The sequence below is a fragment of the Asterias amurensis genome, chromosome 5 (assembly GCF_032118995.1).
Source record: "Asterias amurensis chromosome 5, ASM3211899v1".
Lineage (NCBI taxonomy): Eukaryota > Metazoa > Echinodermata > Asteroidea > Forcipulatida > Asteriidae > Asterias > Asterias amurensis.
In genome coordinates, this window is record NC_092652.1 from 26,165,871 (window position 1) to 26,181,451 (window position 15,581).

The 15,581-nt window shown below is 38.0% G+C and overlaps 1 protein-coding gene across 1 annotated transcript; it reads right to left on the bottom strand.

The window, feature by feature from the left end:
* Window positions 1-3,413: 3,413 nt before the first annotated feature.
* LOC139937719 (homeobox protein HB1-like) lies at window positions 3,414-15,132 on the bottom strand. The gene is made up of 2 exons (XM_071933001.1): window positions 14,344-15,132; window positions 3,414-6,621 (listed from the first exon to the last, which is right to left on the bottom strand). The coding sequence occupies exons 1-2, from the start codon at window positions 14,849-14,851 to the stop codon at window positions 6,296-6,298; spliced, it is 834 nt and encodes a 277-aa protein (XP_071789102.1). The 5' UTR covers window positions 14,852-15,132; the 3' UTR covers window positions 3,414-6,295.
* Between the last annotated feature and the right edge of the window lie 449 nt (window positions 15,133-15,581).

A 15,581-nucleotide genomic window follows, 5' to 3' on the forward strand; every position in this document is an offset into this window, starting at 1 on the left:
CAGTGGGTCCGACAAACACATCAAAAGCTGCCGCCACAAAACAGGCACAAGAATAAAGCAGTAAGTAAACTATGATACTTGGTAATTATCTGCGGTGAGCTGTGTGTGGGGCGGGGGGTTACAAAGCCATATTGGGCACTACGAGGGTTGTGACAATATTGACAATGATAATCGTATTGGCCGAACATGCTTAGTGTAAACACATCTTAGTGTAGAGAATGCGTCTTTCATGTGTCAAGTTCAATATTGTAGAAACTTTAGACCCAAGATAAGAGGACATAGCCACGTTCCGAAGGTGTGTCGCGAAGTTCCCCTAAACTATGGATTCAATCACCTGCTTGTTTCAGTAATTGAATTGAATTAAATACAATACATTGCATAAAATAATCCCATTTCAAAGAGATTGTTATGGTTGATGAACAGTCTAGTTTCCAGTATGGTCGAAACTATATAAATACCAGAATTGTGTGTGTCTTAAATTTTGTTGTACATCTTGCGAAAGCTATTTCTTGTAAATACCTCCCCCCCCCCCCCCCCCCGTCACACTATTTTGGGAATTTAGAATAATCCTACAGTTATAATCCTACAAAATACACTCACCATCCTCTGGACTCAACAAATGGACACTCCTAATCTTACCTACGGTTAAACCCACCATCAACAGGCTTAGGAAAGTGGATGAAATTTAAAGCCAACCAATAACAGAGCTAAAGGCAACATCAACAATCAACCGTTACTTTCTTGTGAATATTGTGTTTATTTGTACCTGGTTGTCATATTAATGTTGTATATTCAGCTTTTTGTTGATTCATTTCGTCCAAGTTTACCAAATTGAAATATAGAAATGATTACACTAGTTGTTTTTCGGGATTGCCATGACTCGGACTGAATACAGAATTCACTTGAGACAAATTAAACCAAGGAATCAAGGGTGGCTTTATATATTTAAAAGTCAGCAAACAAATATTTTGCGAAATGCTGTGAGTGTGGATACGGAATCATTCCGTAAAAACGATTGATTTTAGAAATATATACGATAAGACTGAACAGGTGAACTAAAACGTAACGATTAGTTATAGTCAAAGACCAGTCTTCTCACTTAGTGTATCTCAACATATGCATAAAACATCAAACCTGTGAACATTTGAGCTCAATCGGTCGTCGAAGTTGCGAGATATTACTGAAAGAAAAATCACCCTTGTCGCACCATGGTCACACGAAGCTGTGGGTTTTCAAATGCTTTTCAAACTCGTGGAAAATTACTTCTTTCTCGAAAACAACGTCACTTCAGAGGGAGCCGTTTCTCACAATGTTTTGTATTATCAACCTCTACCCATTACTCGTCACCATGAAAGGCTTTATGCTAATAATTATTTTGAATAATTACCAATAGTGTCAACTGCCTTTAAAGGTGCACAATGGTACTGTCATGTTCCAGTAAAATAATGAACATTTGGTGTTACTTTAAAAACTAATGACCATAAAAACCTACTTGCTGAAGGGCACTGGAACACTGTTGATATTGTACAAACAAAATTGTCATAAAAACAAATAGTTTTAGAGAAAGAGGTAACGTTTTACCAGAACTTTTGAATATGAGAAATACTTTCTCTGGCATCTGAAGTCTATGCACCAAAGATGTTTTTTTTTGTTCTTGCATGCCCTTTTTGTTACCCAAGTAATGTTTGTTGAGGCATGTTAGGACACATCGTGTGGATACTGGTCCATGGCAATTGCGGAATGTATACCACGCCTTTAAGTTGCTTTGTTTTTGTCGTATTCTTTCCGACGGCATAGATCAAAACTGTCAACAATAATATTCTCAAATCCAATATAATAATAATATTATCATTGTATTACGTAGTGACAGTTGACCTATCATTCACATTTCACAATGACAGTATTGAAATGAATGTGTGTCAAATAAATACCAATAATTGATTGCGTTCTTGGCAAGAGGGCACCATCTCCCGGTCCATTTTGGGCACATGTAACCCGCGTTCCCATCACCACGAGAAGTTTGCAAGAGCAAGAAATACTTCGATAACGAAAGCAGAAACTGCTGGCTACCGGTACATGCCTCTTACTTTAGATCCATACTTGTTTGTCTACATGCATGTTCGCATCATAAGACATTCAGCGTGGTTTAAAGAGTCTATGTACTTTTTGTAGGACAAAAAAAACCACAATGTCCACAGATTTACACTTAACTTACACAGCTGAAGATAATGATAGTAGAAAGCTTCCCTGTAAATACTACGTGCTGAGGTGCAGTAGTTTTTGAGAAATGAGTAAATGTCATGAAAATAATTTTCGTCTCATGAGACGAAAATTATTTTAATCATTTACAAACGTATTTTCATGACATTGTTTTACTCATTTCTCAAAAACTACAGCAGCTCAGTAAAGAAAAATTTGAAGGGAAGCTTTCCACTTTCATTATCTTCAAACTGGTTTAATGTAAATCTATGGACATTTTGAAAAAGTACCCAAATCCTTTAACTTGCGGATACAACCATGGTGTGTAAAATCTCGTTTGTGGGTGTGTTGGTTCTGAAAAGAGCGGTTGTTGTCTCGACGTTTCGAACAATATACTCTGCTCGTCTTCAAGATACAGCTTCGAAACGTCGGCTCGAGACCACACTGGCTCCGTTTAGAGCCAACACTCCTCCCGAAGATGATTACAATTACATGGTTGTATCATTGATGTGGCATTCATAATTGTATCCACAAGTTTGTAGTTACTTCTTATCTGTCTACACTGTAAAAACAAGTGTTTAGGTTCTGTAACAGATTTCGAACGCGTCAAAGGGTTTAGGTTAAACACTTAGCAGTGTATAGGGCCCATGAGTTGTGTTGTAAAGCAGTGGTTTAGCAAACTTTGATGTGGTGAGGACCTTTTAAACGCTTCCTAAACACAATGTTAACGGCTGATGCGTCAAACTAAACGCGCCAAATGTTTACAGTTTTTACTATGACGCATTTATTTGGCGCATCAGCCGTTTGCATTGTGTTTAGGTATGTTCATGTACATCAAAGCATTGCAAATAATTATTAAAACGGAAAAACATTTTACGTTTTCTCTTGAATAACGAGTAAATAAAATTGTTGTCTTTATGACTGTAGTTCGTCTCCCGTAACAAGCCTATTTCCTGTAAGTTTCTACATATATACAGATTGTAATTCTTAATGTGTTTTTTTGTAATTTTTAAACATTTCGATTTTTTATGAATCTCTGTATTTTAAACTCAATTCAGCTTGTAGCTGCAATGTTTGAATGTGTTTTAATAAACCAATAATAATAATAATAATAATATAAAACTTACTGACATAAACAAATTACACCCTTACCGACACAGAGTGCAAAAATAAATGAAAAAAAACAAACTAATTCTCCTTTTAGAGTTATATTTCTTTATATTTATTCGCCACTTTAGCCACATTTATAGAAAGACAACGTAGGACCAAAACCGTGGATACATATGTACAATATTTACACACATTGAAAACTTTATATAATTACGACACAAATACAGAGGACTCTCACTCTTAAAATGAAGATAGACATAATATAGAAACATCCACAAACAATTTACACCTTTTTCAAAGGAATGTTCTAGTAATTAATTTAAAAACAGTACATTTTCTTAAAATAATCCCATTTCAAAAGGATAAATGATGATGAAAAATCTCATTTTCAAGACACATATTAACCTCGTATAAAATCCATATGATTTTTTTTTATTGAACACATTTTCAAAACATCATATTTCCCGCTGAGAACCCTTTCCCAACCGAACCCCCTTTAGATTATTTGTTCTGGTTAATTCCAAAACAATCAACCAGCCAATGAAGTCACCATAATCACAAACCTCTGGAAACATCAAAGCCCAAATCTTGCACTTGCTAACCCCCCCCCCCCCCCCAAAAGGAAAAAAAAAACAAAAAAAAAAAACAGGCAGAACCAGTTGGTGTGTTTCGGATATTGAATGAAATTGAAAGTCAACTAATACCAGAGTCTAAGATCGATCACAAACCGTTACTATGAATAATATGTTTCTCAATGTTGGACTTGTACCAGGGTGTCTGGTAATTATGCACGTTTAATGTACGTTTGTTTTATTCATTTGTATCTCCAGCTCATAATATTATTCTCCTGCATCATGTCCATCCTAGCTTGGGGCAACTGTCCTCATTCTCACTTTGTGACCTAGTTAATGTGAACAGTTCACACGGATTTGAAAATTACACCGTGGAGGTAAAATTCCCGGATACTGGGAGCTAAAGTTAACAGAACTCAACCAAAACACATGCTTTACAAATCCTTTTTTTCTTCTCGTCAGATGATGTAAACAAAACATAGTTAGTTGTAACATGTTGTTATTTGTCAACACTGATGAAAACGCGCAGTGTTTTTTTTTTTTTTTTTTTTTTTATACTCATAACCAGATGCCACGTGCATTGACAAAGGGATCCGACACCGAACGGCATCCTCGACCTCAACGTAAGATGAGCGGATCTTTAGTCCGAACGTCACCCGTCGACAGCTGCGACAGTACGGTCAAGAGGTCTGTGGCTCGACCGGCTGTCTCCCCGTTCTCACGTCCCGGACTTTGTGAAAATGAGGAGGGAGGGGGGGGGGGGTAATCACATCCATTCAGAATGACATGATCAAAGATAACATTATTGATGTGGAATAAAGCACGATGCTTTATTTCCATATTATATGAACTCATAGGCAAGTTATGCAAACGGTTAAAAACATTGATATTTTAAACTACCGAGAATGTGTATTTTCAAGTGCTGTATCAACATATTTAATATTTAAGTTTCAATGAAACTAGAACCATTACACATACTCGTGGCACACGTATTTCAAATCGGTCCTCACAAATGAACACTCTGTTGTAATGTTGTATCTAGAAATGACTGATCCGAACTATATATATAATCCAGGTTTTGAAGAAAGATGTGAAAATATTGCTTTCCGTTGAGTGAAATGAACACATATTGGGCTTAATTGGTGTACTTGGAAATCAAGTTTAATACGGTGTAAGGGGCTTACCATGACTACAGTTGGAACGACCGCGAGAATATCTAAAAGTCCTGATTTTGTTCATTTTTAGAGACAGTGTGAGTTATTGATAAGCAAGGCATTCATTTTGATAACAGTATTCCCTGTTGATTTAGCGAACACATTGAGTGGTGTTTTCTGAGGTTGACCACATCTTAAACTACTTCAACATACCAGTTGTCCTGTTAGAACGAACCTGCTAAAGGCCATAATTTACAACAACACCAAGCTTGACACCAACGGTTCTTTTTAGAGTCAAATCTCCCCCCCCCCCCAAGAGAATTATACGCGGCTTTATTCGCAAGTTCACAAAACAATATAGCTACTTATATATTATTATCATCTCGACCGAGCGTAGCTTTCACTATACACCACTTTGTCAGATTCATACTGCAGCAGATACTATTGTATGCACTCTCGAAATCCCGGTTCAAAATTGGCAAGGGTTCCGGGTTGCTTGGGACACGACACATTTCTTGGTCAGGATTACCCGGAATCTTTATCAAAAAGACCCAGAAAAGGGTCAAACGTACGCAGAATCCGAGTTTAAATTATGTTGTTGTTTTTTACCAGTGTCCGGTTCAACCTGACTCATAATTGTGTCTGGCACCCTGAGACTCATAACCCGAGTCAACTCTGACCAAGGCGTTTTTAGAATGTAATGTTTCTGATGCATCAAGAGTCAGGCTATTTAACTTGTTCCACACTTAAACTGAAACCACTGGATGCTTTTGGGAAAACAAAAACAGCTGCGTCGGAGGTCTAAGGCCTATTTAGGGTTATACAGTACAATCAGTAAAACGGTATAAGTAATTAAATACATTAACTTCATGGTAAAAAATATCGTTCATGTCCAGATACCAGTTGCCATTCAATTACAGTCAACGACGTTTTTATGGATTGGTGGTAGCCTTTAAAGCCTTGTGATCTCAACTCAAAGAACAAAGGTACTGACAAAATAAGGAGACCGCTACTAATTAAGGCTGGATAGCTCAGTTGGTCGAGTGCCGGCACGCTAATCCGGAGGTCGTTGGCTCAAATCCCACTCTAGTCATTTTTCTCCGTTCAACTCCGAATCTTAAATATTGTGAGTCAGTACTGATGCAGCTATCTCCCTTAATTACAGTAAAGTCTGAAGACCACCCCATGTTGAGGTAGAACGACAGTGAATTATTAAAGCCTCTTCCTGGAGACAGATCAAGTCTTAATCAACTGATTTGATCATTTCTCCTTTCCCTCGTGAACACCCCCATTGTCCTCAGTCCCGGGGAGGGTGGTTGCGCTCCCCACGTCCCCATCAGACCCCTCCTTCGCATCATCCATGCTCCCGGCGTCTTTCTTGTTCTCTTTCTTGTACTTCATCCGTCTGTTCTGAAACCATATTTTGATCTGTCTTTCTGTGAGTCCGAGTTGATGCGACAGCTCGATCCGTCTTCTTCTTGTGAGGTAACGGTTGTAGTGGAATTCCTTCTCCAGTTCCAGAGTCTGGTATCGGGTGTAGGTCTGGCGACATCGCTTCCGTCCAACATCCATCCCTGTGACTGTTCCTGCATAGTCAATGATACAATAAAAACACACGGTTAAAACATAGTCGTGAAATGGTTTGGGATGTGGAGAAATAACTGGAGACGCATGAACGAATATGTTTCTACATTCATTAGAAGCCCCTTACACTGTCTTAAATTTGATTTCCAGGTACACTTAATGAGCAAAACTTAACACAACTCAAAAGAGGTTTAAAAGTGTGCTACTGCAAACCTCATGCAAAACTTCCTACCCTACAACGTTAGACTTCAAGCTCTATGTGTTCAGAGATACGCACTCGGCATGCCAATTTGGTGCTTCACCGATAAATATTAAATGACTTAAATGTTGACAACAGCGAGATGAGATTTATAATTTCGCTACGTAGCCTACGTGTAAATGGTGGCATTTTTTCTTCTTCGACAATCAAGTCAGACTGATCATAGAAGGATTTATGTCGGTCCGTGTCTTTGTTCTGCGATCAATCAATTCATTCAGATCATATGAACACCTCTATAACTCCAAACCAACACCACTGTACTGGAATTGAGGATCCACTATAATATTACCGACTCGAAATGCGACTAATATTACTGGAGTACCCGTAACATTAATCAATTTAGTCTGGTGTACATAGATTCATTAAGGAGTGATTGATGGTCTAGTCTACCCTCAAGGTGCGAACCAACACGTCTTCATGAATGACATTTATATTTGTACTGCGGTGATTGTCATTAGCACGGGTTGGTTGTTGTGTAGTCTTCAATCAATGACTATTTCAATAATATAAAGTGATGAGCTGTTTGAGTTGGCTGTGTTTTCTTTTAAAGCCGGTTTGACGGAACGCGACTTTAAAACCAAGCCCAGATTGACGACAGTTTCGTGTTGGCATTTTCCTGTATGCTGTTTTGATACGTAAAGTGAACCATTGAGTTTAAATTGAAACAATATATCTAAATAAACATATATATCCAGTTTTAATCAGGGGATTACGTTAACTCAACGGTTTCTTTCACTGCCTTTCAATTATGTGCAGGTTCGAACCCCACCTCAGACCGGAGCTTCACTCACTCCCTTATTGTGTGGGTTCCCCCCCCCCCCCCTGTTGGATTTTCCTCCCACCTCTAAACTGAACATTTCTTCTTCTTTCCTACTCATCACTCCAATGGCGCTATTTGTGCTATTGGTTGTAAAGTCAAATAAAATAAATAAATGTATGGCTCTTCTCCCTTATATACTTTCAAGTTAATCTAGTTTTAGTCCGATAACTGTCGGGAATGTAGTATATGCTGTTGTTTACTAGTCCTGTTTACCACTCCAGCCAGGCTCATAGAGGATGACATATTGCCTACATTAACAGACTGTGATTTGAAGGGGGTTACCCCTGGTGGCAGTTGATTTGGGTTGAGATAGCCTAAATCAGTTAGTTGAGTGTGTAGACCTATACCTTCAGTGATAATAGGGAATATTTCTTCTTCTTTTTTTTCATTTCTTTTTTTTTTTTAGAATAATATTATTGCATTTTTAAAAGAGCCGGTCCGGTCTCGACGTTTCGAACAGTATACTCTGCTCGTCTACAGGAGAATATTGCATTTATTTGAAAAGATTGTTCCTTCATATAATGGTTTATGTTGTATTATATTTCATGCTGTACTTCCACCGGCAATGATCAGTGTAACATTATAACGGGACATCCACCGCGCCACTCTTGACGGGCCATGTCTGCCCAGGATCAGGCAGGGAAGCCCCGGTGCGATTAGCCCTGATGTCTAGGACTCCCTGACCCATCGGAAACGGGTTTATCAACACGGTGGTGCGGTTGTTGGCAAAGTTTGTCTAGCTTTTTTATTATTGACGTCAGGATATGAGATATGGTTTACATAAGTTTTGTTTTGTCTGATGATATTATGGAACTCCCATAGACAATTATTATTGTAAACGATTATATATTAAATATGAAATGTTTTTTTCATGGCATGCTGTTCGTATCAGTTAAGAGTGATTTCAGATGTTTTGTTTTATGTTTTGCTTATATTGTAGCTACTGTCTGAATAACAAAGTAACGATTATTGACAATAACAATATTGTTCCATAATGTCAAATAATTTTGATATGAATATGTACTCATATCGAAATGCCGAAAGGAACACGGTGTCTTGGGTCAGTCCAGTTGGTCTTTGAAAAGCGTTTGTAACCGTTTGTCATAAAATGCATATATTATCAGAAAGATATTTTAAAAGTATGATGTTATGATCCCCACAAGTATCACTCAAAATTGCGTGGTTTTCATTTTACCTCGTCGACTAACACGGTCGGCTATTTATGAGAGTCAAATTGTTGACTCTCATAAATGGCCGACCGTGTTAGTTTGCCAAGTAAAAACCACGCAATTTCGAGGCAAATTTGTGAGGATCATTGTATTCTACTTACAAAACATCTTTCCAACCATATGCATTTTATAACAAACGGTTACAAACGCTTTTCAGAGACCGACTCGTCCGATCCAAGGCAACGTGTTCATTTAACTGCTGCGTCAGACTCCAATACTTGAATCAATGGTACTACAAGTAAGGTATAGATTTGAATGTCTTATTCGTTCCATTTTGTATTGGCTATCTCAAAATAGGCTCAGTTTTTGCTCAAAATAACAAAATTATAGCTGCTAAGGTCAAAGCTATTAAGGTTAGCCATAACTCAACCACTTAATTCGTTTAACATATTCACAACTTAAATGCAATAAAATAGTCGTCTCAAGTCTTCATTACTGCAATGTTTAACATAACACCTAACCTTGGGGGAGTTTTTGAAACATTACCAATTCAATTTAAAACTGGCCCTCCCTAACCAGCACAATAGCCTACCCCTTGCCCTTTGGTAGAATGGTGTTAATAGTCAGTAATTGATTGATGGTACCTAGACGCCTTCTCCATAGCCCCAAACACCAAACATTAAACTTTATATGGGACCTCTTCTCTCAAACTGGAAATAAATTTTCCAGAGGATCAGACACAAGCCCTATTCAGTTTAACTGCTCAGCAAACTTATCCACTAGAAAACAATCGAAGAATCGAAACTCTTTTCTTCAAGTTCCCCTCAACAAACGACTGGGTCTCTCCGTTCCATTAACAAATCTCCCCAAATTTACGGACTTGTTCATATTTCTGGACGTGGCGCCGAGCTATGGTACTTCATGTAGACTGTGAGCCAACGGTTGAAACACTTGCATATTGTTTTATTGCAGTTATCAAGTAAACACTTATCTAGACTGTTTGAAGTGTATTTTGGGGAGAAAGACTGACTTGTTGACCGGTAAGGGGGTCTTTACCGGTCCCATCTGTTTGAAAATAAGGTCCGTCCCGTCTTCATTATCGAAAAAAATTCCTGTCATTAACAAAGCTTACTATTTATTAAGATTACACCAGTACCAAAACTTCATAGAAATGTTCTCATAAAGGCTTTAGACACCTTTCGTCAATTGTAAAATTGTCAAAGACTTATATTCTGACTTATCCCACAATATGCATAATAACAAATCTGTGAAAATTATGGCTCAATTGGTCATCGAAGTTGCAAGAGAATACTGAAAGAAAAATCAAAAATGTTGCACAAAATGTGTGTGCTTTCAGATGCCTCGTATAACGTTGTGTGTTTGTAATCGAGAGTTAAATAAACTATTTAAAAAGCAATGCTTTACCTTCAGTAACACATAGTAGATAGGAAGAAAATTGTGTTAACCATCCATGAATGCCAAAATGTCAATACCAAAATCAACCTTTCAACATCAGTTTCATCAAGAAACTAAAAAACTTAAACAAAGTAAACAAAACTCTCAAGAACCTAAATTGAGTTGTTTTAATTGACTCACAAATCGGATCATTGAATCCGTTCGTCAATCTATCACAGTGATTGTGTTGCAGTGACTCTAAAAGTACACGTCTATTTAACTGGCCTCCGTTAATCACTACGTATTGACTACCGTGGTTTTAACCACAGTGACAAATATATCCGGTAAACCGATTACGAGCTGGATGGGGTTTTGACTTATGTAAACATTGCGCAATAGTTGATATTAGTATACCTGGCATAATGTAGTTAAGTTCTGTAGACTATAGGTTAAACGATTGTTGATTGATTTTAAAATGTTCCGACCGAAGGAGGTTACGTTTCGAAAAGCTAGACCGGATCTTAGGTTAATTATTGTTTAATTTGAATACGGTAACTATGGTTTAAGGGCGTTCCTTTCCTCTAAATTGTCGGGCACCTCTGTGCCATACACCATGGAGGTAGGCATACACCCAACTCAAAAAGTAGAAATCAAGCAGGGCCCAATTTCATAAATAGCACAATAACTTGCTAAGCACAGCAAAAATATTTCTAAACTGACAAGGCTTATTTGCTTCTTCTTCTTTTTCTGGGGACTGCAGTCAACTCTTTTGTTTGAAAGTGTTCCTTCACTCTGCTAAGCACCTCATTAGGCCACGGATATTTAATGCCCACTGATTAATTGAATGATTAATTGAAGATTGAACATTATCAACTCGCACAAAGTTTCCCACGTATAAGTTGATTGTCGTTTGGCATGACAATACACAACATTGTTGTGGAATTTATGTTCGAGAAGATTTTGTACGGGACCATGAACAGTACATCAATTGTAGTCATTGCATACTAGGCATATTTTTCTTAAGGTTTTACAATCATGCTACATTTTATTGAGGACCCTTGCTAGAAAAAGGGCCTTTTCATTTTTGACAAATCAGAGACATTTTGAGTAGATCTTGTGGAATGTGGATCTTGTATTATGTTGCATACTTCTTCTGGCAGGACATCGGGCGCAATTATTGGGGTAAACCAAACATTTTTCCTTGATTTTTATTTTCAGGGTTAATTTTTTTTAATCGATTTAGAAAAAAAGATGTCCACATTAAAAAGCACTACGACATTGGGCATTCTAATGTGCCGAAGAAAAACAAGTTGCTGCCAGCAACCAGCAACAACACCGGCTGGGCCACGTCATTGCCTCTCGTCATTGTTTAGCACAACCCAGGGCACAATTTCAAGAAAATATTGCTTGACAAATTTCTTTGGCAAGCAAATATTGAGTGAGGCACCTTGCAAAACTCATGTAATGTTTGCTGATATTGTTTTTCGTAATGTAGGCCTACATGTACTTTGGTCGTCCAAAGCTTATTAGTTACAGAGACAAATCACTGTAGAGTCAATTTCAATTTCTACGATTTTAAAAACCCTCTTTTTCTGGTAAATCAATGATAATATCTCAAACCATTCGCAGTCAATATTTCTCTCGGCATAGCAGGGCCAGTTGCTACTTATTTCACTGACGGCCTCCGTATAGACAAGGTTAATCATGTGTTATTTTATGGAGTCGTAAAAATGTTGAGCGAAGTCATTCAACAAGAAATGGTGGGGGAGAGAGGCTGGTAGGGGCCCACCCACGAGAGGGAAGGAAGAGTGTTTGTCAATCGACAGGTATTATGCTCCGATAAGTCAACAGATTCATTAGAAATAAACTCATTGAGTTTTACAACCTCGGTATTATTAATCATGGACGAGTTTTCATATATAGAACTAGAGTGTGGTTTGTTGTTTTGGTTTTGTGTGTTTTGCTCGAGTCGACCACAGGTTGTAAGACCGGCGTCTGCTAAGGTGCCCATTACAGACGTTGACTTAGAAAATGTAGCATTGATATGGTATGATCTGGATCACGTATTCTAATGAAAGCTGACACTTTCTGGCGAATTGAAAAACAAAACAATAATATAGAACAAACATTGTCATTTCTTATAGCCCTTTTTTTCAAGTTCACCCAAGATTATATATCTACCCCATGTTGTCATTTATTTATGTTTTTATTTGTCCAGGTTGAGTCGTTCCGGTGGTCCCGTATGTTACATAACCTTAAAACTTTCTGATAACTAAGATTTTGAAGAAAATAATACAGCAATGTAACAAAGTTAAAATATATTGTTCTTACAGGCATGTTTCTTAGTGGTACTTATCATCTGTATACCATGTTGCGTTGGAAATAACAGGTATTTTATTTTACAACAATGCTGTTGAAAATATCATTACGTATAGCATGTGTCGACCATGGATGAATAAATTAGTTTATTCTTCCATGTGTCGACATAGTTACTTGTTGGTTGATTGTTTGACTTTAGCCTTACGCCATGTCCCAAGTCAAATCAGATTCAACAGGTAATGCAACTCGGGATGTGAACCCACGACCACTTCCCTCCACTAAACCCTGCGATTACCCGGTAGCCATACGAGGCAATTCGTATCTTACCAGCGGGTACTGTAACACTTTAATTATGCTAAACTTGCATCATGATATTTGTTTTTATTAAAACTCTTACCCTTACGCCGGTGGTAAACTGTATGCTATATTAATTTGTTTTTAAGGGCACTGGACACTATTGGTAATTACTCAAAATAGTTGTTAGCATAACAACTTACTTGGTAACGAGCAATGGGGAGCTGTTGATAGTGTAACACATTGTGAAAAACGGCTCCCTCGGAAGTAACGTAGTTTTTGAGAAAGAAGTAATTTCTCAGTAAAATATTTCAATTGATTGGTCTCAAAATCAAGCATCTGAAAGCACACAACTTCGTGTCACAAGGGTCTTTTTTCTTCCATTAGGCTAAAAGAATTATTATCTCGCAGCAACTCCGACGACCAATATTGATTTTAACTTTTCACAGTTTTGTTGTTTTGTGAATATTTTGAGATACACAAAGTGATAAGACTGGTCTTTGACAATATTACAAAAGCTGTCTAGATACTTTACTCAAGTCAGTTTGTGTACAGTAAATTAATTTGTCTCCACCACAACAACTGAGCTTTTGCGCGTTATTCAAATATTCTCATCATTATTGACTTATCGTGAATGTGTTTTTTCTATCATTCGTGCAAGATGTCGGTGCCCAAATGTGACAGTTACTTTTACCTCCATGCTTATTCTTTAAAAGTTGACACAGATATTGATACTTCACAGACAATTCATTGCATTGCAATTCATCCAGCACTTAAAAAACATGTCTGATAATGTAGTTTCCAAAGTTCTTAACCAAAACACGGTGTCCCTGAGAGCATTTCCAAACAGGGTTAGTAGAGTTAATATTTATGTGTTTGTAATATTGTCATTAATTTTGAAAGGATTATGAGAGACAGAAATGCAAAATTTAATAAATTTATACGAAAAAGAAATGTGGTGTATAATTGTTTTCCTCTCGACTAAAATGTATACGATGGTAAAGCAAGCAGTATTCCACGTTCAAATCGGTGCACGTATCGTCATGATGTTTTTATGTATTCATCATTTATGAAATTTACAAAACGAGAAGGAAAATCCATATTTAGAGTACATTAACAAGCTGACTTAAGCCCCTTTCACACGATGGCAATTTAAATTAAATCTTGCTAAATTGTAACATGGTTGTGACAATTTACAAAATGTACATTGTGTGAAAGGACAGTAATTGTTTCTACTGTCAAAGTTCTCATGCGAAATATTGTTTAACATTGCTTACAACCATGCTAAAATTAAGCAAGGGACCCCAGTTTTATTGCTGTCGTGTGAATACCACCTTAGTGTTCACCATAATACGGTATTACAGTCGCAAATACAGCTAACACTGTATAGGTATTTTGTTGTGTTTATGACATACGGAGAAATATAGATTATGTTTATTATGATTTGATTGATAAATGATTTACATACCTGTAACGTTCATCCACGGGAAATTTGAATTGCCTCCCGATACCACTGAATTGTGACAGTTATTATTGAGTACATCTGACTGGGCACTTTGTGAAAAGACACCCATCGCACCAGAGTGTTCTTTCAAGTTATACGAAGCGTCAATCTCGGCCGTGTTTCCCGGCCATGAGGTGCCGTAAGATGCGAGCCTAGCATCCCACGAAGTAATCGGTGATGCTGCGCTCTGATTCAACGTCCCGTACATGTTACTCGGTGTGTTTGTACTGTGGGGTTCGTACGAGCCGTGGTAGGTACCGCTGGTGGTCGCCGGAGTGAAATACCCGGGTGGTTGCTGGTGATGGCTGGCTGAGACTCCGTTCATGGTACCGCTGATGTTTCCCGTACTATAAGCACTCTTTTGGTTTTTACTAAAAGCACAAGATGGTAGTTCGTACCCCGATGGGTAAAACCCTTCGCCCGGCTGGTACTTGGAGAAAAGAGTGTTGACAAAATACGAACTGGAATTCATGTTTGACACAACACTCGCCTATAACAAGCGTGGTGTTGATAAACAAAATAATATGGAGTAATATAACGGCTATTGCAGACAGTAGCGGGGTTTGCCTGTCAGAACCCTTTACAGTGGCGTTATGTGATACAACCACATTAGCTCCATTTATTTCAACTACTGGACTTCCATTTCCCATTGACGACTGATACCCGAGATCAGCCAATCAGAATGCCCGTACCTGCTGCTTCGGAAGCACTGGTGTTCTATTCAGTAGGTTGAGAACGCGTGGTTCCCATAGCCATCAGAGAACACTGTAATATTAATTAAACCAAATGTTGACTATAGGCATGCTTCTTTCTGGTACCGCCCAGGCCGCTCCGGCCCGAGGTCACCAACGTAAAAGCCAAACTCGGCAGTGGGACGAACTATCGGAAGGAAAAAAAACGTTGTGATATTACAGCAGTAGCGTGAATCATGCTTTGTTTGTACACAAAAGGGCATCCCTAGTCATTTGGTGATCAATCGCCCACCTCTCCAACCCGGTGTATTCAGAACCTGTAATGAGATCATGTGACGACTGGGACCCGAAACCCAATTTGAGCCAATTATAAACCCCAGTCGGCATGTAGCTAGTCTTGTAATTACAAGTTTATTATGACAGTTTGCATGATATTGTGTTTTTGGAAGGCGTGCTGCGGAGCCATAAACGTTTTTGATGTGATTAAGGGATTAACACACTTGTGTTAAG

What these genes read in the sequence shown, in the direction of transcription:
- LOC139937719 (XM_071933001.1), bottom strand. Translation starts at nt 14,851, where the DNA reads ATGAATTCCAGTTCGTATTTTGTCAACACTCTTTTCTCCAAGTACCAG. An exon ending in CCCGTGGATGAACGTTACAG is followed by an intron (nt 6,622 to 14,343) that starts GTATGTAAATCA and finishes TTGACTATGCAG; the next exon opens with GAACAGTCACAGGGATGGAT.